Genomic DNA, 26819 nt, shown 5'->3' on the forward strand with positions numbered 1-26819 from the left:
ACTTTATTCAGCACTGGTGAGGCCACATCTGGAATTTTGTGTCCAGTTTTGGGCCCCCCACTACAAAAAGAGTGTGGATTGGAGAGAGTGCAGCAGAGAGCAATGAAAATGGTTAGGGGGCTGGGACACATGACTGAGGAGAGGCTGAGGGAACTGGGCTAATTTAGCCTGGAGAAGAGAAGACTAGGGTGAGATTGAATAGTATCCTTCAACTACTGAAGTGTGGTTTCAAAGAGGATGGAGTCTGATTGTTTTCAGTGGTGGCAGATGACAGAACAAGGAGCAATAATCTCAAGTTGCAGCAAGGGAAATTTAAGTTAAAGGTAGTGAAGCATTGGAACAGGTTACCCAGAGAGATTGTGGAATCACCTCAGTCCCTGGAGAAATCATGGAGCAAGTCCTTGGAAGTTTTTAAGACCCAGGTGGATAAAGCCTTGGCTGGGTTGGTGTAGTTAGGGATGTTTCTGCTTTGTGTAGGGGGGTGGACTAGATGATCAGAGGTCTTTTCCAACCCTAATTTTCTATGATTCTATGCACTGCTGACTAATGCCTTCTCTTCTTTCTCTCTCTCTCTCCTCCATTCCCAAATGGAACAGAAAACCCTGGGTGCAGATGACAACATGTTGGAGAAGGATACTGCCACTGGTATCTGCACCTTGCTGTATGACAGTGCTCCCAGTGGCAGATTTGGCACCATGACCTACCTCTCCAAATCAGTTGCAATGTATGTGCAGGAGTTCCTCCCCAGCAGTGGCTGCACCATGCAGTAGACTCACCTGGTCTGGGCTTCAACTCTGAGTTTACAAACAGCCTTGATTATTATTATTAGGGATGAACAGCAAGGCCTTAGGCTGTCTTGTTGGCAGACATTCTTTGCATTAGTTGCCTTGCTGGGATGGTGGCTTCAGAGCTTGGGACCTGCTTCCTCCTAGCTTTGTCCTTGAAAATGCCACAACCACCATAACTACTCTTGGATGGAAGAGTTTTCCTTCCAGAGCAAAATGACATGGCAGGAGAAAGTGTGTGTGTGTGTGTGTGTGTGTGTGTGTGTGTGTGTGTGTGTGTGTGTGTGAGAGAGAGAGAGAGAGAGAAACCACAGCTGCATTTGTGGACAGATGTCATGACTCTCCTCTTTCCATCAAATCCCAGGGCCTGGCTTGGCTGGCTGAGGGCTGTGCTGTGACAGGCCCTGGATTGAGTCCCAGCTTACATCTGAGGCATCTGTCTACATAGCATGTTACTGCTGCATAACTTTCCCAGTTATAAAGCCTACACTGGTAGGTTTTAGTCATGGCTGAGGCGGGTAATAGCGGGGTTCACAAAGGATTTTATTTATGTCCCCTCCTAGAGGCTGTCTCTGTGTTGATGCATCCCTGTGCTGTAAAGGATACAGAGTGTATATGTCCACATGCCTTTTTCTCTCCATTGGACTTAGTTGTTTAGATGCTCTCGCTCTTTAGCACCAAGCCTGTGTGACTTTGGTTTTGTTTTTAATTAAGATTTTATGAACTGACCCACATCTCCCCCGCTGCAGCTTTTGTTAGAGATCTGGGTCCCATTACTCCAGACCCCTTCCTGACCCTCCTAGCAATGACTCACTGACCTAGCCAGGACATAATCTGTGCACTTGGGATCAGTTAAACCTGCTGCCTATTGTGGGCACCTGCTGCTCCCCTGCCATGCAGATCTGATGAAGCCTATGGGGAAACTGCAGAACTGCTTTAGGGGGCGAATGGATTGGGGTCCTCAACCAAGCTCCCCATATCTGTTTAGAGCTCTAGGGGACAGGGCTTACACAAAAGGTTCTCGACTGTCTGGAGAGAGATTCTTAGCCCCTTCCCAAACCATATTTAGCCGTGTTTTGATGCACTGAGTTCCTGTATATCTATCTGTGGAGACCCAGGAACAAATTAAAGTAGCCCTAAATTACCTGCTTTGTAACAGCTGGATTTATTGGGAAGCCACCTGCCTGTGGTGTGTTTTACAGTGGGAGTGCTGGGTCCTGCTTGCTTTGTGCTTTTGACATCAGCCCATGCATTTCACCTTTAGGTCAGAAAAGCAGCAGCCACTCTACTGTTGATTCACACAACACTTGAATTCCCAAGCGTGTGTGAAGCAGTCCGAGGCCCTTTTTTCGCGCGGCGGGCTGTGGCCAGCAGCCTGGACACGCCGGGTTGGGAAAGGCAGGCGGCACGCTAGAATTAGGCACGGACGCTTAATGGTTGTTTAAGATTGTTTACTTACACCGTAGATGGTCGCAGTGCAGGCTGGAAAACTTCCAGGAATACTTCGCTTAAGTCCCAGTTTAAGGACTTGGACAGAGCTCTGGATTCACTCACACAAAGTTTGTTAGGCTCTGTGGAACTTATGCACGCAGGGAAAGGGTACGTCGAGGATTTCGCTCGGCGATGGGGAGAGGCTAGAGGCTGATCAGACCCCTGTTGCCTTCTTGATATTCACGCTGGGTCCAATAGGCTCCGCAGCGCTTAGAGATCTTCACGAGATGTGAAGTCTCCTCCTCCTGATGTTCATGGAGTCCTCCAACTTGGGTGGAAACCACTCAAGCCTCTTATACAGCTAGCAAGCCAATCGCTAGCCGCCACATAGGAATAATTTAGAACTGACCAATAGTGGGGCATGAATCTAAATACAAATGGCGGGAACTCCTTGCAACGTGCATTTCTGTGCTGCAACGAAGAAATGCACCCTGCAAAGAAAGCTGCAAACGGCTGGAAAATAATTTAGCAGTGCCAAAGCACACACAAACAAAAAAAAATCACACCCTTGGGTTGTGACACCAAGGACCTGTGTTATCCAGTGAGGAGTTAAGCCTAAGCGATAGTGGTGCTTGTGTTAGGTAGTCCATGCATGCACCAAGCACTCTTCATACACATTTCTATGGCTGGGTCACCTTGGAACCCTCTTTCCCCAAGACAGCTTTGACCAATGGAGTGAAATGGTGTGGGTGTATGATGATTTGGCTTCTTCAGTCTCAAGTGAAGAAAGAGTCTTCACTGGAGCTTTCTGGCTCCATTAGTTTCAGACTTCCTAAGAAGCTCAGATTCAAACACTCCAGAAAGATTTGCCAGTTGCTTATAAAATTTGTTTCATTTTAATATCTTCACTCCCCTAGGACTCAGTTTCCTTTCATCCATCTAACCCTTCAGACTTTCGGACACAATCCAGCCTCCCCAATCCATGCTTTCTGTAACAGAACTGTCTAACAAAATATCTGGTGTTCTTGTGCATGCAGTACATGTTACCAATAACCCAAGACAGGTTTGAAACCATGGAAGGGGAAGCTGAAGCACCTGCACTGCCTTTTCCCACTCCATCCCAGTTATTCCTTGTCCATAGATAATGATCGTTTAGATCAGCTGGTTCTCTTTAAGCATTCAGGTGATCTGACTGTTAGCGATATTGAGTGCTGTAGAAGTGATATTCTGATTCTTCCTTCCAAAGCTAAGAGTTCAGTGTGTGTGCACACCAGTGTGGCTGTTCTAATGGTATGGAGAGATGTGCCTTGCATAGCATCAGAGGTGTGTATCCACTCTCAGGTTTTACAGGGAGCACGTGCTTGCAAACCTGCCCATCTGAAATAGTCCTCCTCTGTGTATCTGCTGTCAGCTACCAGCCAGTTGTGCAGGTTGGGCACTATGTGCAGGTTGGGCAGGGTTTTGTTGGATCTGTTTAACAGTATGTCAGGGGTCCTTCCAGATGAGCACTGCTCATATATTTGCTACAAAAGTTAAGATATGTGTCAGTAATCTTCTCATTGACCTCCCATTCAGCTGCTTACCTGTTTTGCTGGAGTCAGAAGTATTTGAAAATGTCTCAGAAGCCAGATTAGCCCCACAACTCCATCACCTGGTGGAGTATAGCTTATGGCCCAGATAGGTAGATAAGCCTGGCTGTAACACCATTGCTTGGCAGGTGAGGGGAAAGAGAGTGAGTCTAGAGGTAAGATGCTTGACCTTTCAGTTAGCTCAGTTCCCTCATGCAGCTCCTCCAGCCGAACTCATAGGGTAACAAGCACAGCATTTGGGCGTGTTTGGGAAGGCAGCTCCATGCCAAAACACTGAAGGCTGCAACACTCCGGAAGAAATGGTGGCAGTCAAATCTGTTAGAGGGAAAGGAACCAGAGCTGAAAACCTGAGAGAACAACAAACTCTGCTGTTGAGCCTGAAACTTTCCAATGGTTTCTTGGAACAAAAAACCCCACAACATACAGGTTTTTATTTTTGGGTGTATGTTGGGAGCAGGGCTGTCAACCACCCCACTGCAGCCATTTCTGCTTAACATTTTTCACAGCAGTACTAGAGACCCTTTGAAGATTTCTGACCAATGAGAGGGTGATCTAGGGTCAGACTGGGATTCCATGAACACACGTCTATAAAACATGCTTCCTTTTCCCATGGACAAGAGAGAGTGCCTCAGACCACTGCTAGGTCTAGATTGGCAGCTGCTTGGCTCGCATTGCTAGAGCCAGGTTTTTCAAAAGATCTTAGCACTCCATGTACACCCAGTGCATGAGGCTCTAATCTTCAAAGGCAGTTAAGTGCCTAAATTACTAGGTGTTAGGTACCTACATCCCTTCTAAGGATCTGGGCCTGAGTTCTGCTGACAATTGGGCACCTGTCGCACAATGCTGACCTCCTAAACATGTTGGCCTTAGTGCCTTATACTGCAGGATCCAGAAATTCCCTGCTCTCCAGAGCCCCAGCTCCTGGGCTGGGAACTGGATCTGTGCATGTGACTCTCTTTTTAATTGAATTTTAATCTTCAGTTTTAGAAGGTGCCAAATGTTTCCTCACAGAGCGGGGTTGGGAAAGAGCCAGTAAGTGACAAAAACAAAGGGCTCAAGAGTTATAAACTTGGCGTGAAACGGCCTACTGGGGGTGGGGATTCATTCATGAATAGGGCTGGTTGCTGCATTGCACTTTTGTGATGGTTTACTGACTGTAGCTTGATTGCACTCTAACACGTAGCCATGTTCCCTTTTAAAACTCCATTTCTTAGATCTTTATTTTTGGCATGTGATGCTGAGATGCATGTAGACCTCAGTCTCTTTTTTTTCTAGTAAAACAAAAATTATAAAAAACACAGAATTTTAATATATTGTTTTTGAAGACTGAAATTCTGGAGTAAAACTTCTTCGTTTCACACATGCCTGCATTCTCATTTCTTAGATGCACTGATAATTGGAGGGGGGCTGAGTCGCCCTTGGGGAAAGTAGTTGATCTGAGGCAGAGGTGCTACTTCAAGTATATAGAGTGGGACTAGGATGGCGCTTTGCTCAGCATCTCAGGACTAGTTTACAGTCAGCTTGTGGACAGACATCGTGACAAAGTAGCTTCACTGGCCCCAGCTGGGGCTGACTCAACACATGGCTGAGTTGGCCTTTGCAGTGTTGCCTGAGCCAGCCATGGGATTAGTTCAGGGGTGGGCAAAACACAGCCCACAGACTGGATCCGGCCAGCCAAGCGATTTCATCAGGCCCATGGGTGGATGCCTACCAGTTCACTGTATCCAGCCCTGCCCTCGGCTTCCGGCCAGCCAAGCCCCACTGACTTCTGTGGGGGCAGCACATGCTGCACTCCCACCCTCATCCATGGAACGGTCCTGACCCCAACCCCACAGGTAGGGAAGTGGTGGCAGGTGGAGGAAGGGTGGCAGCAGGTGGGGGGGCAATGGTGGTGGTGGCTGGGTGAGAAGGCAAGGAAGTGGCAGGGGGGTGGTAGCTGGGCTGGAGCATGGTGCTTGTGTCATTACCCCAGGGCTGAAGCCAGCAGGGGCATGGAGTGGAGGTGTGGGGTCCGCCTGGCTCCATTGTATGAGACTTTCCCGAGTTCACATGCAGTTATGGGGTTCTCCGCCTGAGCCATGTGCCTCCGGGGAGAGCCCTGTGTGATGGAGCCAGTGACCCAGCCCTGCTTGCTGCCACAAGCAGGTCCCAGGGAACAGTGGGAAGCTCCGTGCTGTGGAGCTGGGCTGGTTCCTCCCCTTTCCCTGCTGCTCACCGCTTGGCTCAGCTCCCAAGCTATGGTCCTGTGCTGTGCTGTACAGCAGATGACAAGATCTGTAGCACTGAACAGAAGCCAGGTAGTGCAACTTGAATGAATGGCAACAGTTGCTCATTTGTATTGTTATAGCACCCAGGAGCCCTAGTCTGAGACCAGGACCCCATTGTTCCAGATGCTGTACAAAAAGGGAACAAAAACAGAGCAGCTGACCTGAAGAGCTTGATAGTAACTCTAATTAGTCTTGACTTGTGGTATCTTACCTCCTAACTCCTTTAGAAAAGTTCTGGTTTAAGTAGGCAAGGATCTTTGAGTAGATGTGACATTGTTTATTAGACCAACGGAGTAGTTGGGGAAAAAGTTCTTAAAAAGCTTTTGGGTGCAGTCACCCTTCTTCAGGCTCTGGGAGTTTCTGCTGGTCTGAGACTCCAAGGCTGGTTTAAACAAGCACCTGTTAAAACAGCGGCAGGTAGACATGTAATTCTCAGGTCTTCCCTTCTGCAATTGTAGTCCCAGTGGTGTAACCATATCCTATGTACATCTGTGTTACTGAGGGCTACCAGGGCCTCTCCTACCACAGAAAGAACTAGCACCTGAACATTGTACAGTAATTAGATGCTGAGCAGTTACGACCAAGCCTGTCCATCTCTTGAACACATTTTGTGCAGCATTCAGCATAAATCCAGTCTTGATCTTGGTTGAGGTCTCAGGCTATTCCAATGTAAATGACACTGTAGCTTTGACCAGAAGACCTAAGCACAAAGCCAAGATAAACTTGAAGATTGCAATCATGTTGGGAGGCCTTTCCCCACCTTAATCACCAGTGCTGCATGTAGCCCAGGTCAGGAATGGCCAATCCTGCTCTCCAAGTGTTGGTGAAGACTTAAGTTGGATTGGTTCCAGCTGTATAAGTGTCTGCATTGCAAACTCTCCTCATAACTACTTTCTGGCTCTGTTAAATTCCTGCTTTGGTTGGTCTCATTAGAAACGCTAGGGAGACTAAACCTTCCTTTTCTACTCCTACCTGTGACCTCCCTCAGTAGGGAGACTCCCAAGCCAAGGCTACATGAGGATGTGTGCACATATTTTATCTTTCTGAGGTAAATGGGCATGTAGTTATCCAATCTTAGCAGTACCACATTCCCTGAAATGCCTATATGACTTTTTCACTGTATTCTTTGATGACGTGACTGAAACAACAAACTACCTCTATTTATAAAATATAAACCCTGGTGTAGATACTCGTCATCAAGCACTTCATGACCTAGGTCATGGGTTCCCAGACTGAGACCCACTGAGCTTGATGGTCCTATTAAAGAAGGTACGTGAACCAATATAATTTTGGTGATACTGTCTTAGTGTTAACTCTCCTAGTTAAACGAAGCATAACAATTCAGTCAGGCCTCTGCTGTTACTGGGCTAGAAATTTACTTTTTAACATAAAGAGGCCCATCTCCATCTGTTTGTTGTGGGTTGTTCACCTGTTCTAGCTAGCTGCTCCAAGTCTTTTTGGATGGGGCTAGGCAAATCTAATAATAGCTGTAATAATGGTATTGTGAGAACCTAAGAACTGCCATTTACTGGGTTGGACCATAGGTCCCTTTTGCCCAGTCTCCTGCATCACACAGTGGCAGGGAGTGGATGCCGAAAGGGAGAGGGAACTGGGCCTGACCAGGATTGTTTCCCCCCTTGCTTTTCCTCCCTCACTTACACCTCCACCATTTAAGGTTCTGATTCAGAGCATGTATCCTTCACTTCCATGCTTAATAGCTACTGATGCCCCTTTCCTTCAAGCATTTGTCCAATCCCTTTTTTAATTTGACGGCAAAGAGTTCTACACTTTGATTCCGCAGTGTGAAAAAAAGAGCTTCCTTTTGTTTGTTTTAAACTGATTACTGGCTTCATTGTGTGACCCCCTCATTCTTGTCTTGTGAGAGAGCTAGTAAATAATAAATCCCTATTGACTTTCTTTCTACTATTTAGAATTTGGTAAACTCTTAACATGTCCCCCCTCAAGCATCAATACCACCCATCAATGAGCCACAGTAGAGATCATGCTTGAATCCAGGGATTGCTGACAAGTGTCTCTTTTCTAAACCAAACAGGTCTTACCTCTTTAGCTTCTCCTACGGAAGAGCCTGCATGCCACGCATCATCCTTGTTGCCCTTGTGTACGTGGGCTATAGCTGGAATGGTCCAGAAATTATCCCGGAGGCAGGGATGTTGTAGGGTGGGGTGTGTTACAGGACCAGTAGTGGATCTGGTATAGGGTTAGACAAACCTTCAAACACAAGATTGGCTCAGTGCCTGAAAACATTGTCAAAAAAGCAAACAAAATGTTGGGATTATTAAGAAGGAAATCGTAAACACGACTGAAAAGATCCTCATGGCCCTTTATAAATCAATGGTGTGTCCATGTCTTGAATACTGTGCCCAGTTCTGGTTTCTTCACCTCAGAAAGCAGATAGAAGAACTAGAGAAGGTCCAAAGAAGCGCAACAAGGATGATGAGCAGTATGGAGGCTCTTCCATGTGAGGAGAGACTAAAGAGACTAGGCCTATTCAGTTTAGAAAAGACATGCTTGAGGGGGAACGTGAGAAGGGTTTCCAAAATACTAAATGGCAAAGAAAAAGTAAATAGGCATTATTATTTACTCTCTTACAATACAAGAACAAGGGGTCACAAAATGAAACTAATAGGTAGTTGATTTAGACCTAACAAAAGGAAGTTCTTTTTCACACAGCCTGGAATTCAGGCGCGGAGCTCATTGCCGCCAGATGTTGTGGAAGCTGCCAATTTAGGTAGATTCAAAAAGGGATTGGACACATTCTTGGAGGAAGGGGACAATTGAGCATGGGAGGCAGAGATACAGGCTCTGAATTGGAATGTCCTAGGCCTTAAATGATGGAGGCTGCAAGTGAGAAAGGGGCAGCGGAGGAAAAAAAACCCTGATCAGACCCAGCTTCCACTCCCTTTCAGCATCCACTCCCTGCTACTGCATGACACAGGTACAGCCGTTTTGTGGAGGTTTTGGTACTGAGAGACTAACCACCCAAGCCATACAAGGTGTGACCCTGGTGCTTCAGTGCAGAGACCATGTCCATGGTGGTCATGCTCTTGCACTTGGTGTGCTCCGTGGAGGTGACGGCATTGTGGATCATGGTCTCCAGGAAGACCTTCAGCCCTCCACAGGTCGTCTCACAGATGAGGCCAGAGGTGTGGTTTATGCTGCCATGGCAGATGCCTGACTTGGTGTTGCTGCAGGGCACTTTGCAGTGGCGCTTGGCACTGCCTTCCCCAGCCTCTTGCCCATGGCCAGATGGATGGAGGCCTAGGCAAGAGGGACCTGTGCCTAGGTCTGACTCCAAGTGTCCACTTCACAAACAGTCCAATGACGCAATCTGGGGAGTGCCTCTGGCATCCTATATTTCCTTCACGCTTGGAGACCTCTCAGCTGCTTGGCCTATCAGATTTTAAAGTTTTTTTCATCCTTTGGAGCATCACAAGAGCCAGAACAAAGCAAGACTCTGCCCCTCTACTCGGGCTCTTTTAAGCACGTGTCACCAGCATTTCACAGAAGCAGGAGGCTGGCGGCCCTGCCTGACCCGTGCCAGTTGGGGGCTGGTCTGTGCGGTGCGGTGCGGTGCAGAGCTTACGCTGCGGGGCAGGGCCCGGCCTGAACGTCCCCGCCCGCCCCGGTTCCCCGTGACTCCGCGCTCCGGCCCGTGGCCCATGCTGTGCGGTTCTCCCTGCCCCTGCCCGCTTGAGCCCTATCCCAGCAGCACTGCGAGGCCGACGGAGGCGCCGCCGCGGGGGAGGCGCTCAGCGGGCGGGAGACTACAGGTCCCGGCAGGCCGCGCGCTCCGCAGTCGCGGCGCGGGGCGGGGCTGGAGGCCTGGCGCGGCGGCGGCGGTGGCCCCGCGGGGCGCGGATGGCGGCGGCGGTGGCCTACGTGCACAGCGCCCAGTACGTGGTGCTCTGCGACTCGCTCTGCAAAGTGCCCAAGCGGGTGAGCGGGGCCGGGCCGGGCAGGGGCGGCGCGCGGGGGCTGGGCGCACGCGGGCCATCTGACGGGCCGTCTCTCCGCAGGCCAGCATGGTGCACGCCCTCATCGAGGCCTACTCCCTGCTGGACCACATGCAGTAAGTGCGGCCGCGGCGCTGGGCCAGGGGCCCCTCGGCTGCGACAGCCTGGGCGGGTGGGCGGGGGGTCGGCTCCTGCTTTCGGGCCCGAGCGCGGGGCGCCAGGGGTGCGGCCCCCTCTGGGAAGTGCTGCACCCGCCGCCGCTCTCCGCATCTGGTCGCGGGGCCAGGCCGGAGCAAGCCAGGCTTCGTGCCCTCTGCCGCCGCGCGCTCCCCGCCCCGCCCCGCCCCGCGGGGCACTCGGCAGTGGGGCGGCCTCCCCTGAAGGCGCTGGCGTCTGTCAGAGCGAAACCCCTTTCCTGCCTCACTGGTTGGGCAGGAAGGTTTGCACATGCAGCTGCCTGGACACTGGGCAGATTCAGCTCATGATTAGACTTTATAGTCCCATGGGAAGGGCCTCCAGGTACTAAATATTTAGTTTTCTCCATGTGTGAAAGCGAGCAAATGCAGACGGAGACATGGGAGATAAGGACATTGATGGACTGTGTCATTTTTATTGTGACCTTACCTAGACAAGCTCTCCTAGGCCTGGGTACTGTTTATATGGGGGAGGAGGAGGATTCAGATAGAGGCTTAGGGCAGAATAGAGCAGTGAAGAGCCTTTCTTTTTGCAGCCAGGAGAATGTGGAGTGCAAAGGCGGGAAGGGGAAAAGGGTTGCTTTTCCTTGTCTATTGCTGGCAGACATGGGGCATGTATACATAGCAGACTGATGTATAGGATGGTACCTCAGAGTGGCATCCAATAACAGCATCCTAAATGAGCCCAGGTTCGTTCCTCTCAGGGGCTGGTGTCTGGAAGTTCCTCCTGGACACGCAGGAGCAGAAGGTGTCAGCAACAGTTACCAGTTTAGGGCAAGAATTTCGACCCATCTCTGCTCTTGCCAAGTGCACCCCCTAAGTAATCTGTCGATGGCAGAATTCCTGTGACACTTCCACTTTTAAACCAATCCCTTATAATACAGCAGCCTCTTGACTTCAGTAGACCAGGCTTGTGCCAAGACCACAGTTGCTAAGGTTGGAAGCCAGTCTTTCCCCCAAGTGCACCCTGCCTCATTCTCTCTTGGCCTGTTCTGCTATCTCCTTAGGGTTTTTTGTCCTGTTTTTCCCTCATTACTTTTTTATGGTTCCCAGAGAGACTTGAGCTCTGCTGTGTCAAAGGTATGACTAAAAGCCAGGGACACCTATGTTGTCTTTCCTGTCTAGTAAATGAAGCTCTTGTTCCTTCTTTTGTTATGGGCAAGAAACTACTATTTAAATTAACCCCTCCCACTCCTGTAACAAGCAGCACACGAGTCAAATGGAGATCTAGATAATCCTAATAAAATATTATACAGTCCTGTGTTTTTCACAACTGCTTTAAAAGCAGTGTGCTGCCCAAGCCCCAAAAGGGCATTTAATCACCAGAAACTAGGAGAAAATGTGCTAAAAACTGGGGACTTGGGCAGGGCCGAGGCACTTGTTTCAGGGGCTAAGCCAGTGCTTCCCAATTTTTTCTTCAGCATGACCCCATTTCCTCAGCATGGCCCCTCACTCCCAACCTGCAGCGCCTCACCCGCTCAGGTGCCCCTCATTCCTGACCCACAGCCCCCCTGTGGGGGAGGCCTTGCTGATGTCCCTCACTTGCGACCCACAGCCCCTTGTCCCCCGAGCCATGCCAAAGGGGGCCCCCAGCTGTCAGGGCTGTGGGACCGGGGCCAGGACCTGCAACTCCCTGCCCCACCCTTTCCCCCAACAGCACTTGAGCCCTGGCTGCTGCCTGTGGGAGGTGGCAGCTGTTGCAGCAGATAATAGGGCCCTGCTCCCTCCCTCCTCCTCCCCCCCCCCCCCATGGGTGGCACAGCTGGAGCAGAGCAAAATTAAGTTATCTAGTGCCTGCCTGTGTGCCAAATCAAGTGTAGTCCCAATAAGGAAGCACCAGGCTCAGCAGAATTATTACACTTTAGCTTAGAGCAAAGTCTTTCCCACTCAAAATGAAAATCCGACCTGCAAGAATGCCTGTATTTTGTTTATACCATAAGTGAAGATGAGCCCCCTGACCTGAGGAACATTTTTTTTTAATTTAAATTTTCCATATTCCAAGCCAAATTAGCCAAAACAAATTCCAAATCCACGAGTCTGTCCAGAACCATGAGTAGCCCTACTACTAGCAAACATCCTCCACCCCCATCTGGGGCTTCAGATGTTCCCAAATCCTTTGGTAGGCACCCTACTTGCAGGCCCAGAGGTTTGGGGTTTGGATGCCCCTGAGTTTTGGTTACCCTTAACCATAAGGCCCCAGGAGCAAGCCAGGGAGGAGTCTCCCATTTTCACAAAGTGGGCATAAAGCCAAGGTTAACCATGTATTATCTACGCAGGTACTATCCCATGCCAGCAGAGCAGTCTTCCCCGGGTGTGATCAGGAAGCTACCATGGTGATCGTGGTATTTCCCCTGCCAGGCAAGCATAGGACTACTCTTGATCCGGGTCAACAAGAGGCCCCTGACTTGAGGAACTGCTACACACTATGACTGCCCTACTGATCTGATCTCCTTCCTTTTGTCTTGGTAGGATAGTCAAGCCAAAGGTGGCTTCCATGGAGGAGATGGCGAGCTTTCACACTGATGCCTATCTGCAGCACCTACAAAAAGTTAGTGAGGAAGGGGATGATGATCACCCAGAATCTGTGGAGTATGGACTTGGTAAGGAGCCTCTTAAGGGAAGATGAAGGGCAGATGCATTGATTCATTCCTAGTTTGAAGTGCTGTGCTCTTGCCAGAATGGCTTTCTCTCTCAACCCTGTTCTGTGGACTACATTTCTGTTTTGAGATGAAGTGACTGTATAAGTAACTCCAGAAGAGTGACCAGGATCTTGTTTTGCCTTCTGCATCAGTGACAGAAAGCTACCTGAGTTTCAGTTCCAGAATCTCTTAGTGAAGCTGATGTGTGACCAGGAAAAGAACACTCCTTGGCTGTTAGATGACCAGGGTGCGTGTACAGGGCTGGCAGCTAGGAGCAAGACATTGTTTTAGTTGGAAATAATAGAGTTGCACCGATACACCAGTCCAATATCGGATTGGCACAGATATAAAGAAAACTTAGTATATCAGAAATCGGCCATATCAGATTGATAATTTAGCCGATGAATGGCCCATGCATGTGTGCAGCGCAGCACAGGCAGCGAGGAGCACAGCCTGGCAGCATGGAGAGCTGCCTCCAGCTGGTAAGTTTGGTGTGAGGGGAGTGGGGAAGGAAGAGGTGTGGGGATGCAGATCAAGGCCTCTGACGAGCGGGGGGGAGGCCTGGAGCTGGGGCAGAGGCAAGCACTGCCCAACCAGGGCGGGGTGGGTGCGGGACAGAGCCGCAGCTCATCTGGGGGGGCACAGGGAGTGGGGGGCAGCTTCCACTGCCGCGTGCTGCTTGGTCAGGAGCTGCTGGTCCAGCACTCGCCTGCTCATCCTGCTGCTCCCGCCACTCATCTCGGAGGGCACTGGGGGGGGGGGGGGGGGGGGGGGGGGTGTGCCCCTGGGTCTGCACAGAGTGGGCTGGGGCCAGGGCTGTGCCAAGCTGTTTCCTACAGCTGCAGTGCTGGAAAGGAGCTATGATGAATTTGTGGCTGCAGCCCTCCCTGTAGCCCCCTCCCAGCGTAGCCCCTCCCCGCTAGGAAGAGCTTGGTGCAGCCCTGGCCCCAGCTCACCCTGCACAGACCTAGGGGCACATGATCTCCCTCCCGGACTAGTGGCAAGAGCTATGGGACAAGCAGATGAGTGCTGGATGAGCTGCCAGACCAGCAGCTTCTGGCATGTGGTAGCGGGAGCTGCCGCCCCCCTGGATGAGCTGGGGCTCTGTCCCGTGCCTGGCCTGCCATTCCCTGACTGGGCAGAGCTTGCCCTTGCCCCAGCTCCAGTCCTCTTCCTCCCTCCCTGTGGGGGCCTTGGTCTGCCCTTCCTCCCTCATGCACATTCACCTCTTCCCTCCCCCCTCACCAGACTTACCACCTGGAGGCAGCTCTCCACGCTGCTGAGCTGGTATCAGAAATTGGATTGGTATTGGCCGATGCACCTCCTTAAAAATTGGGTATCGGTATCGGCCACACAAATCTCTATCAGTGCACCCCTAGAAAATAAGCACACTTACTCTGAGGCCATCCAGAGCTGATAACCATGGCATTCAGAAAGAACATTTCAGAGAAGAGCTTAAAGTTTGAATAAACTTGACTTGGTCTGTGTCTAGATTGGGGATTTGTTTTTATTCTAGCGATGTGTACAGCTTTGCTGAAATATCTGAGATGTACACAGGCAAAACTGCTACTTGTACTGCTGCATCTCACAGGTTTCAAACGGATACACTGGGATCATGCCAAAATTACTAGGTTCCTAGGTTCTGATGTTTCTTGCTTTTTTTCAGTTTTGCAAGGAGAATACACTAGCTATAGCTCCATGGTTCTTTTGGGGTTAGAAACCAGGATGCTAAATCAGTAGTACAGGAAAATAAGGCCAGTGGGGAATGTTGACCTTTCTTTTCACAGGTGAACTAAGCCAGAAACTTAATGTTGGCCAGCCACTTTATTGCCAGTGCCATTTATCTCATCATTTCATGTGATGCTTGGGTACTGCACTATGAATTGCTCTGGCCATCTGGATGTTCCAGTAATATGAAAAGTAGTTTGATGGGGAACAGCTACATAAATATATTAGCTTTGCTGTAGCAGTCAAAATGGATGAAGAGCAAAGCAGCATTGGGTTTTTTTGCCTGTGCTGGAGATAAGACCAAACATGAATCAAGGGGAGTGACAGGAACTTATTTGCCTTTGGCATTTAGCCTCCTCCTCCTTCCCATCAGCATACAGACTGACTGGGCCTGGCTGTGGAGTCTTGGCGTTCTGCCAGAATGCTTGAGTCTTTCCCTTCCCTGCTCCCAAGTTCAACAGGTTTAATTCTAGAAACTGTCCTTAGAACTCCCTGTTGTTCAGATCTCATAGGCGACTGTTTGTAGTGACTGAAATATTGATTGTACCTGGAGAGGTCTCCAGTGGGAGGAGTTTGCAGGAGGTGGTAGGATCAAGTTGTAGGATGAAATTTTTCAAATTCCCATAACAGTGTTCCCATATGGAAGGATCAGCTTCTGGAAGCTTAGGGAACGTCATGCAGTGTTTTAATGAGGTTTGGGGGATATCACTTTTCCAAGTGAAATAGGAGCCTATAGAGCAAACCATCCTGAAGCATCTTTACCAGACTGGAAAACCTTCAAAGGTCAAGCAAGCCTAACTGGCCAAGTACCTCCTTGGACACTGTGTTAGATGGTAGCTTATGCACACACCTTGACTATTGCTTATCTGACCAAGCATCATTTTTTTTCTTTTTACGTAGTGTGGTCCAAAAACCTTGGAAATCCAGAAGGTGAAGTCTTCTTCTGGGAACCCTTGTTAGAAGTGTTATAGTTCACTTGCCAGCTTGCTCTAGCCATCTACAGTATCTACAGTGTAGCTGGGAATAAAGAGAAGTAGTTAAAGTTAAAGAGGATGCATGTCCATCAGGGAAGCAGGGACAGTCCCACTGAAGTCTCCTTCTGTCCTGAGCAATACTTTCTGTTTCTTGCCCCTAGGTTATGACTGTCCAGCCACTGAAGGAATCTTTGACTATGCAGCAGCTGTTGGAGGAGCCACCATTACAGCAGCCCAATGTCTGATGGACGGCAAGTGCAAGGTAGCGATTAACTGGCCTGGAGGGTGGCATCATGCAAAGAAGTAAGTAAACAACCTCTTACGTTTTGTTTCCCAACCTAGTATCTGAATCAAACCTACTACCTCCTGACTTTCCCTACAAGTGAACAGGGTAGAAAGATTGATTAAAATCCAGGAGAGACCAGTGTGGATAAATGGAAAGTGTACTGGGAGAGGCAAATGAGTGATTTGAACAAAAGCCTGGGGCAGCTGGGGAAGAAGCGTCTAGAGCAGAGATTTGGGAATCAAGAATCCTGCATCCATATTCTGGTTCAACCGTAGACCTTGTTGTGTGATCCTGGGGCAAGTCCCTTACCCTATCCCTACCTTGTTACCCTCCCTGCCCCTATCAGATGACGTCTTCCTAATGGTATGGAGAGGCTTCATCCTTATCAAGCTGTGTAGGCTGTTGATAGTCAGAAGCTGGGAAGAAAATGAGAACTTTGAATTAAATTGGCTCTCCCTTTTGCTTTCTTTGCCCTGAAAGTGCCTGTTAGCTTTATTGACACTGTTGCCTTATCTTGGCCATTACAATACTGACCTATCTCAGAACAGCAGGAGATGAGATGGTAAGTAACCATTCAGTTACTTTCTTTTCTAGGAGACCACATCTCTGTCACTTGCTTGTATACTTAACTATGGCTTGTTCACATGTTGGTGTGGGTCTTAGCATTTTATCTCAGGGAAACACAATTTGTAAGTAACAACAGTTTGTACAGACAAGTCTTCCCATTTAGTAACCGGATCATAGGATTTTTTTCACGTTGATTGGACCAGTGGCCCATCTATTTCAGTGTCCTGCCTGTGATAGTAACTTCTAATGCATTGGAATAATGGCCTTGGGATGCAGCTTGTCTTTTATGTGTTGGGGGCAGATGTGAGTCCACCCTAACCTTTGGAGTGTGGTGGTGTGTGTCAAAGCATGAAGTTCAGTCACACTCTTGCCACGGGTATCTGTGAGATGGTGTCAGTCAAAGTTCTGTTCCTCTTTAAGTCTTGCTGGAGTGCTTGCATCCTGAGTTTCCCAAGCTGACTGGGGATTCTTCAAAGAAGTACTAATGTGCTGAGTTTGGGCACAGAGAAGTCTTACTTGAAGCAAACTGTCTAGCTGTAAGTCTAACTTTGATGCTGGAGTCAAGTGTTTCCTTGGAGTGGGCAAGGGTGGGATTAGTTGCAAAGAACTCCAATTTTGTATGGGCCACGTAGGTTTTTAAAAAGTTCCTATATTCCTTTGATTTTGATTCCAGTGCCTGGAATCTGCCTAATCAGAGATGCCTCAGGCTAGGAAATAATCTCAACAATTTTGACCCTAACCAAGTCATTGATGCTGCTTTGTGCAACAAATGCATGTTTAAAAAGTACGTGCTTCATTTACTGGTATGAACATGCTCTGGGTTCAGTCAGTTTCCACAAGGGGGAACTCCAGGTTAAGGAATTGGTTTCCTATGTCTTTAAGTGGAACGTTCCAGCAGTGATTTTTGCGTGTAGCTATACACTGTCTCTCTCTGCAAGGTTAATGACTGTCAGTATTTCCATTAGAAATCTCTGTCCTTGGGAGTTAGTAGCTTAGATGTAGTATCTTTCACTAGGCAGAAATGTGGCAGATGATGTCCGATGGGAATAATTGTTTTTCCTTGTTAAGTTAAACAAAAAAGGCAAGAGTTAGCATCTCGAAACAAACTTCCTACCCAAGATAGTTTAGGGAGTTTTAATGCTTAAATCCTGGCTAAGGTGTGAGTGCAGAATTGTACGCTTAGCAATTGTTTTTGTGGGTTTTTAACACTCTTTGTGTCTTTGGAGATGAGGCTGCCTCTGAAGGCATTGGTCCCACTGTGTTTTAATTTCCTACCCAAGCCTGTTGTGCCCTGAAGCACTCTTCTGCATCTGACAGAGTGGGACAATGCCAAAACTAACCGAAAAGCTCTAATTCTCAAATGCTTAATACAGTAGAGAGTTGGTTATCCAGAAAGTCAATTAACCAGAAGGTTTTGTATTAACAAAACCATTATCCTACAGTTGAGTTTCACTTGTGAGGTAGACTGCTGTGCATTGTTTAATTTCCTAGTGCTTTAAGATATTAAAAAATTACACCAAACTATGTGTTTATTGTTGTTTTTAATATTTGCTGTACAGTGCAGTAATTGGAGTCTAGTTTTCAGCCGTTTGTACTGTGATGTTTGATTTCTCTGGAAAAATTTATCCAGAATGATAATAACACTCATTATTCCAGGTAATTGACCTTTCTATTGTATTTTCCTTCCGTCCCTGTTCAGGAGCTGGCACCACACACTTGCACTCTTCTAAACCATGGGTAAGTCCCAGCAAGGCTTACCTAGGGAAGAATGTGTGAATTTGGAGTTAAGCTTTCATAACTGCATATGTATATTGTATACCACACACTTGGCAAATGTATATGTGCATGGATGACCAAACGTGTGCAGCCCTGGTAACTGGGGGCATGCCAAGTTAGGGGCATATTTATGGCAAGTTGTGCCCTTATGTCTGTCAGCCCATTGGAAGAAAGACTGCTCTAGGGTGGCTGATCTTTTCTGTGTCTCCTCCTTTTCCATAAGCTCCTGAAAAATTCATCTGAGGCTCCTCTATAAACTTTTAATTTTGGGGACCAGGAATTTACTGTAATTGTTCAGGTCAAGTTTGATAACAGTCTTTAACTATCTGAAGGCCAATTTGAGCAAATGGAGATGGGCTTTCCTTTGTGGCTACAGGGGACAGGCTTAGGAGTAATGGTGTGAAGATGCAGCAGGAGATACTTAGGCTAGAGATCAGAAGGAACTTCCTGACTATGAAGGTGGTCAAGCATTGGATCAGGCTACCTAGAGAAATTGTGGGATCTCCATCTTTATAAGTTTTCAAGAGCAAATTAGACAGACACTTGGCTGGGATGATTTGTCAGAGATGATCCTACCTTGAGCAGGAGACTGGACTAGATGTCCTTGCAAGGTCCCTTGCAGCTCCAATTTCCTGTAATCCTAAATCTTCTATCATTATTCCAAGCAGCAATTAAAATAGTTTACAGCCTGGGTGCAGTTCCCCTTTCTCTCCTAAATATTCTTATTCCAAAATAGAAGTGTCCATACAAAAAGGAAGCTTACAAGAAGTGGAAACTTGGACAAAATACTACAGAGGTGTATGAGAGTACAGGCATCCCACATCTTACGTGGGGGTTACGTTCTAAAGGCTGAGTGTAAAGGCGAAAATTCTGTATAGTGAAATCGCATATTACTGTGCAGTGAGCAGTGACTGCCTCTGCTTTCAAAACCTCCCGCCGCCATCGTGGAGCCGCGCCTAGAGCTGTGTGGCTGTCGGCAGCAGTGCAGCTTGGGGTGGTGGTGGGGATGGTTGCGTGCCGCCTGGCCACCACCATGCCCGGCCACACAACTCCGGGCACGTCTCCATGGCGGTGGCGGGAGGTTTTGGAGGCAGAGGCAGTCACCGCTGGCAGCGTGGTGGTGGCGGAGCCTCCAGGTAAGCGGCAGTGTCGCATCCAGACTCAAGCCCCGCCCCCCCTCCCCACCCGCATATAGTTGAATTTGCGCAAGTTAAATGCGCGTAAGATGCGGGATGCCTGTATTGCTTAGGCATGCAGGGATGAAATCAAGAAAACCAAAGTGCAACTGGAGTTGCAGCTGGCAAGGGGCATAAAGGGTTTCTACAAATGTCAGTAACAAGAGGAAGATCAGGGAAAGCGTGAATCCTTTATTAAATGGGGGAGGCAACCTAGTGACATGATGTGGAAAAGGCTGAAGTACTTAATGCCTTTTTTACCAGTGTCTCCATGGGCAGGGTCAGCTCGTAGACTACTGCACCTGACAACACAGTTTGGGAAGGCAAGCAGGTAACAGTGGCAAAAGAACAAGTTAGGAACTATTTAGATAAGCTGGACATGTGCAAGTCCATGGGGCCAGATATGATGCACCCAGGGCTGATGACGGGGTTGACTGATGTGACTATAGAGCTGCTGGCCATCATCTTTGAAAACTCATGGCAATTGGGAGAGGTCCCAGAAAGTCGGAACAGGGCAAATAATAGTGCCCATCTTCAAGAAAGGGAAGAAGAAGGATCCAGGGAAATACAGACTGGTCAGCCTCACCTCAGTCCCTGGAAAAATCATAGAGCAGATCCTCAAAGAATCTATTTCTAAGCACTTGGCAGAGAAGAGAGTGATTAGGAAGAGTTGGTATGGATTCTCCAAGGGCAAGTTGTGCCTGACCAACCCGATTGCCTTCTATTACGAGATGACTGGTTCTGTGGATGCGGGGAGAGCAGTGTATGTGGTGTACCTTGTCTGTAGCAAGACTTTTGATATGGTCTTCCACAACATTCTTGCAAGCAAGCTAAGGAAGTATGGGTTGGATGAATGGTCTGTAAGGTAGATAATAAACAGGCTAGATCATTGGGCTCAGGATATTAGTCAATGGCTCAATGCATAGTTGGCAGCTGTTATCAGGTGGAGTGCCCCAGGGGTTGTTCCTGAGGCCAGTCTTGTTCAGTATCTTTATCAACAACCTGGATGGTGGGATGGAGTGCACCCTCAGCAATAAGCTGAATATGACCCAACACTGTGCCCTTGTTTGCCAAGAAGGCTAATGGCATACTGGACTGCATTAGTAGGAGCACTGCCAGCAGATCGAAAGAAGTGATTCTTCCCCTCTATTCGGCCCTGGTGAAGCCACATCTGGAATACTGCTTGTACTTTGGGCCCCCCATTACAGAAAGGGTGTGGACAAATTGGAGAGAGTGCAGTGGAGGGCAATGAAAATGGTTAGGGGGCTGGGGCACATGACTTCCAAGGAGAGGCTGGGGGGAGTTGGGCTTATTTAGTCTGGAGAAAAGAAGACTGAGAACGGATTTAATTGCAGCCTTCAACCACTTGAAGGGTGGTTACAAAGAGGATGGAGCTTGATTGTTCTCAGCGGTGACAGAGGACAGAACAAGAAACAATGGTCTCAAGGTGCAGCGAGGGAAGTTTAGGTTAGATATTAGAAAACAACTCTCTCACTAAGAGGTAGTAAAGCACTGGAACAGGTTACCCAGAGACATTGTGGAATCTTCATCCTTGGAGGTTTTTAAGACGCAGCTGGACAAAGCCTTGACTGGGATTGGTATAGTTTGGGATGGTCCTGTTTTGAGCAGGGGGTTAGACAAGATGACCTTCTAAGGTCACTTCCAACCCTAATTTTCTATGATTCTGTGAAGTGTGAACATAAAGCATTCAAACAATCTTGGAATCACTCAGTGTTGGGGTACTCTTTCAGAATAAAAATGTCCACTTGGAGTGCTATTGAAGACTAGCTTTTCTGATCACCAAGGATCCGGGTTTTCCGTTTCCCACAAGAAAATGTGGGGGGAAACGCGGATTTTCCCTTTTTATCTGAGAAAAGCATGGCTTTCTCATTTTAAATGGAGAAACGTGGGTTTTCCACTTTTGCGAAGAGCTCTTTACAGGCTGCAGGGGGGAGTGGGAGGAGGGCGGTCTGGCAGGTGGCACCATGTGTGTGGGCACATGAGCGCATGGCTGCCAGGCAGCCTGGAGAGCAGCTACAGCAGGTAAGTCTGTTGGGTGGGGGGCAGGAATTGAGGCCCTCATAGTGAGGGAAGGAGTTGGGCTGGTGCTGCTGCCCAACCTGGGCAGTGCATGAGGCTTGGTGCCCGAGGTTGGAATACGTGACCACAGGGCCTGGGCAGAGAGCGGGATTGGGAGGGGTGGGGCTGGCAGGCTTGGGCTCCCCACCCTACTGCCCTCCCTCAGGGGTCTCAGTGGCCCAGTGGGAGGGATACAGCAGGACAGAACAGGGCTGGATGGGGAAGCTCCTTGCTGCTGTAAGCCCTGCACTGCCCTGGCGAGGCACCCCCTGCCTGCCTGGCTGCAGCAAGGATGGAGGCATGGAGTTGTGCCCCTTGCTGCTGCTGGGTGGGCAGGGTTGCCTTGCCAGGGTGGTGCGGGGCTCACGGCAGCAACAAGCTTCCCCTTCCAGTACTGCTCTGCCATGCCACGGCAGGTTCCACCTGCTGGGCTGCAGATACCCCAGGGGGAAGGTAGCAGGGTGGGGAGCCCAAACCCACAGTGGGCAGCCCCCTCAGCCGCTCCCAACAGGCTCTACTCCAGCTGTGCTGCCTGTGGGGGAGAGGGAGCCAGGCTCTGTGCTCTGCTCTGCTGCAGCTGCCACCTCTGGCTGCTGCCTGCGGAAGCTTAGCTGCTGCTGTGGGGGGCAGGGGGTTGCAGACCAGAGTCTTTGGCTCCTTAGCCCTGGCAGCTGGTGTCTTCCTCCAGCAGGGCTGGGGTGGGGAGTGAGGGACGTCAGCAGGGCTGGAGGTTGTGTCCTGGTGAGTGAAGCAGGCAGGGGGAGCTCTGATTTTTTCCATGATAAAAACCCAAAATCAAATACCAAAGTTTATAGGTATTTAGAATTTATTTTATTATAGTGATTAAGGCACTAGTAAGCCTCCAAACTGCTTTAAAATTATATCAATAAAATATTATGTTCAATTGAAAGATATACTTATGCGTTTCATGGATTTTGTGGCTTTTATTCAGAGAACTTGTGGTTTTTAAACAGAAAAAAAACAGGATCTCTGCTGATCACTTTGTAGGCAAACACTGAATTGGGTTCTGGTCTAAGTCACAGAAATAGGCTTTCATTTTACCTTGGGCTGTCTCACTGGCACAGATAATGTCAGATGACATCTGTAATAGAGAGGGGGGCCCTTTATAGCAGAACTGTGATAGCAAAGCCTCCTAGTGTAGATACAGTGATACCAGCAAGACAGAATTTTTGCTAGCATACCTTGTTCTTTTGTGGAGAGAGTGGGATACATTCTGACAAGCACGCTTACTTGTAAAAACCTGTGTCTACTCTTGGAGCGGTCTGCCCTCCGTAGCTGTCCTGGCAAGTTATTCCTTTCATGTGTGTGGTATTTGATTGCACGAAAGCATCATAGCATAAGTGCCTCAACATGCAATTTGCTTTAAAATTCTTTCTTGCTCTGGTTCAGCTGCTAAATAAAAACACTTATCTCAAGCTCATTGCTGGTCACTATTACTGGTTCCTGATGGAATAAAACTCAGTTTTCCAGTACCCTGTTGGTCCGCAAAGTGATGTGCTGTTGGTATACATGGGGCAAGTGTACACAGTGTAGTCTGAGCTTGGGAGAATGAGCAGGATCTTGACAAAACAGCTGACGGTGAAAGGCTTGAGCTGCTTGTGGTAGTACTGACAGAGACTGGAACAGGGCTGGGGGATGCAGATGGCCCAGTTGCTGATGCTACTTTAGTTGCAGTCACACTAAGAGGACTCCAAGCGGAAGAGGTTAACAAAACCTATTTCTCTGTTTTCAAGTGTTTCCTTATATGGGAAGTTTCTGTCTTGCTGAAATGACCTTTATAAACAACAAGGCAGCAGAAAAGCCCTGAAGTGTGTTTAAAAAAAGAAATTAAAAAGATAAACCTCAGACCTTTCTGATTACAGGGCGCTCAGTCAGGACCCAGGATTCCCTTAAGTGTGGACACTGAAAAACTATTTCAAGTTGCGCCCCTTTTAAAAGCACCTGATGAGGTCCACAGCCTAATATTGGGGCTGCCAGACTACTCATTGCCTTGTTGCAGCCTATAGTGAATTCCAGATGGATAGGTAAAAGAGTAATTGAGACTACAGGCCCACTCCTGATGGTGGATAAGCTGGTTTGTGGTGCTTTTTCAGGATTACAGTGAAATCCAGTCAGTTTCAGATTGGTGCTAAAGTAAAGTAATTTCATCTATTAGATTTCCTTGCAGCCAATTCTGATGGCTTTACAGGCACATTCCCCCCCCCCCCCCCATGTGTTTAAAATGATTTTTCTTTCTCATGTTTTTTGAAATACCCAGGCAAACAACAGCAAAAGCTGAGACCACAAAAACTGGCTACCCACAAAGCTCTGTCAAATGCACAAACATAAACAATCAGGGAGGAAGACTTTTTTCAGTCCGTTTCCATTGTATACATGTCAGGTGCTGGTTATAACCCTAATAGGTCAAGCACAATATGGCTTTTTAAAAAGTTGACTGTGTCCCTTTAACAGCCCACAGAGTACGAGTCCAGGGAACAGATCTCTACAGAGAATTAAGGGAATGACGTTTTGAAATTCAATAGTTAAATGATTCCAGACCTTTTTTTCCCCTAACCCTTCCCCCTTTTTTAATAGAGGAAATAGTGTTGCTATAAAAACATAGGAGTCTTTTTCTGTAAAAGCTGTTGACTTGGATATCACAAGAGCCTTGCATTTGACAGGCACCTTGAACTGTTGTGCTGGAACAAAGAGAGAAGGAGGAAAGGGCATGCAGAAATCCCAGGATTTGGCTTGCTCATAATGCAATCAGAGTTGCAGAAAGGGGAGTGTGGCTGGGCAAGCGCTGAGTTTCCAACTGCAGGAGTGGAACCCAGGCTGAAGCTTGCTGATTAACTTGCCTTTCCTCAATTTACTGCATCCACAGAAAAGAGGGAAATCAATCTAGAAGTTCACCTCTCCTCTGAATGGAGGCCCTGGTAAAACAGGACATTTTAACTCCAAAGATCTGGTCCTTCATTTATTCAGATTGTCAATGTGAAGGTGTAAAAACAAGATTTCTGCAGGAATAAAATCCAGCTCATTTTTTTTTTTTGGACCTCAACAGAATTAAGTGTTATTGGAATATATGGGTGCAACTAGCTGTAGAGAGTGGGGTATTCAGGGGTTAGTTGCAGATGAACTGGTGGTGGATGATGGAACAAACCTGGCTTGACTCTTGGGTCCCAATTCTTATTTGTAAGCTGGGTGTGGTGACATGGGAGCTGCCCAACCAACCAGTGCTGGTCTTCCACTACCTCTGGGTACGCTGCCTGCCAATCTCACCTGCCATGCCTTGCTGTTAAGTAATTAGTGATCTTAATTAGGCAGGAGGCTGTCCTTTCTGGGCCCTTATGTCTAGGGCCTTTTGTACATGCTCCTACCTCCCCTTACGTGTCCCATGCCTCTCAGGTGTTTCTAACAACTGTGTAAAGCTCCGGCCTGAGGCCAGGCCCAACTCATTACAATATTAGGCCTTTCATGACCTGCCCTTTTAACGGGTCACACTCATACCACCTCCCTCTCACTCCACTGTCTCTCTCGCATGGTCTCTCTCATACTGCCTTTGCTGGGCCTCGCTTGTACCACCCCTCCTTTTCCCTGGGGCCACACTCACCCTGCCATATCCTAAGGGGTCCTCAGGCTTGATTCCCTTCACTCCCTGGCCAGCAAGCGTGCGGCCTTTTGGGCATCTCCCGCTGCCCTCATCTGAACAAATGCTGGGCGGTTCGCAAAATACTGTGCAGACTCTGCCCTGTCTCGTAGCGGGTAACTCCCCCCAGCTGCTCTCCATACAGGGCTGTTGACTCACCCCCTTATTTCTATGCAGCTTCTCCTCTGCCACCCTCCAAATCAACCTCAGGCCCACCTGTGGTCTCAGGCGCCCTAAGGCTTACCTGCACCAAATTTGGTCCCCCAAGTTAACAGGACCTAAACTCATGTCCCCTACTCGCAGGGTCTCAGCTGGTTCAGTTACTTAGATGCAGCCCTTCAGGTGCCCCTCTTCACCTAGCTCTGCACCTTCGCCTCCCCTGAGGTACATACTCCACCTCCTTCTCTGGGGCCTGAGGTCGGACACCCCCACAGGCTCGGGTGCCCCTCATCAGCGTGCCTGGCCCACATCTCTCCTCCTCTCTCCATGGTCTTATACCCTACTGGGCTCAGGTCCCCCCTGCATGGGTGTGCCTGGCCCTAGCTGCCTCCGATGTTGCATTACCCACCCTAAAGAGGGGGGCAGGGGGCTGGGGTTATTAAGGCAACCCTCCTCACCTTTCACCAAGGCAGTAACTGCTCTGGCATTTCCTGGGGACTCCTACGCCATTAGGAGCCCCACCAGGCCACCCATCCCCAGCAGGGCGCAGTTTCAAGTTATGACCAGAACCTGGACCGGGAGCCTCCAAGCCTCCCCATAGCTCCTGCCCTTACCTCCGTGTCATCTTTGGAGCAGCAGCTCCATGGGAGACGTTCTTTCCTCAGCACCAGGCAGCAGCTGCTGCCTCCTGCCCTGCTGGCCTGAGGCTTAAGATGGCCACTCGTCAGGACTGGGCTGACCTGCTGGTTACCTGGGCCAGTTGTTGAAGTGGCAGAGCACTGGGACTGCTCCGATACCTGCCTCCCCCCTTAAAAATGGTTCCTGTTGGGGCTTTCCCTGCAGCTCAGCCAACAAGCTCCCACAGAGTTTGCAGCATCCCTAAGTGGCAAGTACCCCACCAGTGCTCTGCCACAGTAGGGCATTAGGAGATAAAAATTGTTCGTATGTTGAGTATAACTGCTGGGAAAACTGTTGAGGAAATGATCGTGGGTCCACCCACATGCACCCCTTGCTCATGCTGTTTTCAGAGCTGAATTGTACTCTAAAGAGGTTTCCTTAACCATTTCATAGTGTTGACCTTGGGTTGGTCACATGACCCTGAGTGACTTGATGCTTCTGTGCCCCCATCTCCTTGGCCTCTGGTGTGGAGGCTTAGTTCATCTATGCTTGGGATTCTTAAATGGAAGCTTCGGGGAAGGGCAGAATGCCAAGGTGGTCTGGGACTTCCAGTAGTTCAGATTTAAAATTCTAGTATGAAATATTAGTGGTGGGTGGTTGAGGGGCTTCAGATGCCAGCGCCATCTTTCCACCAAGTGAATAAGAAGGCATATTCGCCTCATGCTTTGTCCTGCCAGTATCTTTCAACTCCAGCCTGAAGGGACCAAACTCAGAGGAGAAATTTTCCTGGTCCGTTTACCCCTTAAAATGCCTTCTGAGACTGCTGGCAAAGTTTTGATCGGCAGTGGTGACTTTTATGATGTATATAAGCATCCCTGAAGCAGCAGGATGAAGCTCCCAACTCCTCCAAAGCATTTTAAGAAGAGAGT

At 48.8% G+C, this 26819-nt stretch overlaps 1 protein-coding gene across 16 annotated transcripts in view; it reads left to right on the forward strand.

The window, feature by feature from the left end:
• The window catches only part of LOC102573806 (histone deacetylase 8), a 181841-nt gene that overhangs the window by 74478 nt on the left and 80544 nt on the right, over positions 1-26819 (forward strand). For 12 of the 16 annotated variants that reach the window (XM_059732660.1, XM_059732658.1, XM_059732659.1 and 9 more), the window contains 3 exons: positions 10110-10162; positions 12710-12840; positions 15743-15884. In XM_059732660.1, coding sequence (XP_059588643.1) covers positions 10110-10162; positions 12710-12840; positions 15743-15884 — 326 coding nt within the window. Of the gene's footprint in view, positions 1-596; positions 5164-9894; positions 10030-10109; positions 10163-12709; positions 12841-15742; positions 15889-26819 lie in introns of those variants that run through there. The other 4 variants (XM_014609905.3, XM_019481931.2, XM_059732662.1 and 1 more) reach the window with 3 other exon arrangements.

The sequence above is a fragment of the Alligator mississippiensis genome, chromosome 8, assembly GCF_030867095.1.
Source record: "Alligator mississippiensis isolate rAllMis1 chromosome 8, rAllMis1, whole genome shotgun sequence".
Classification (NCBI taxonomy): domain Eukaryota; kingdom Metazoa; phylum Chordata; order Crocodylia; family Alligatoridae; genus Alligator; species Alligator mississippiensis.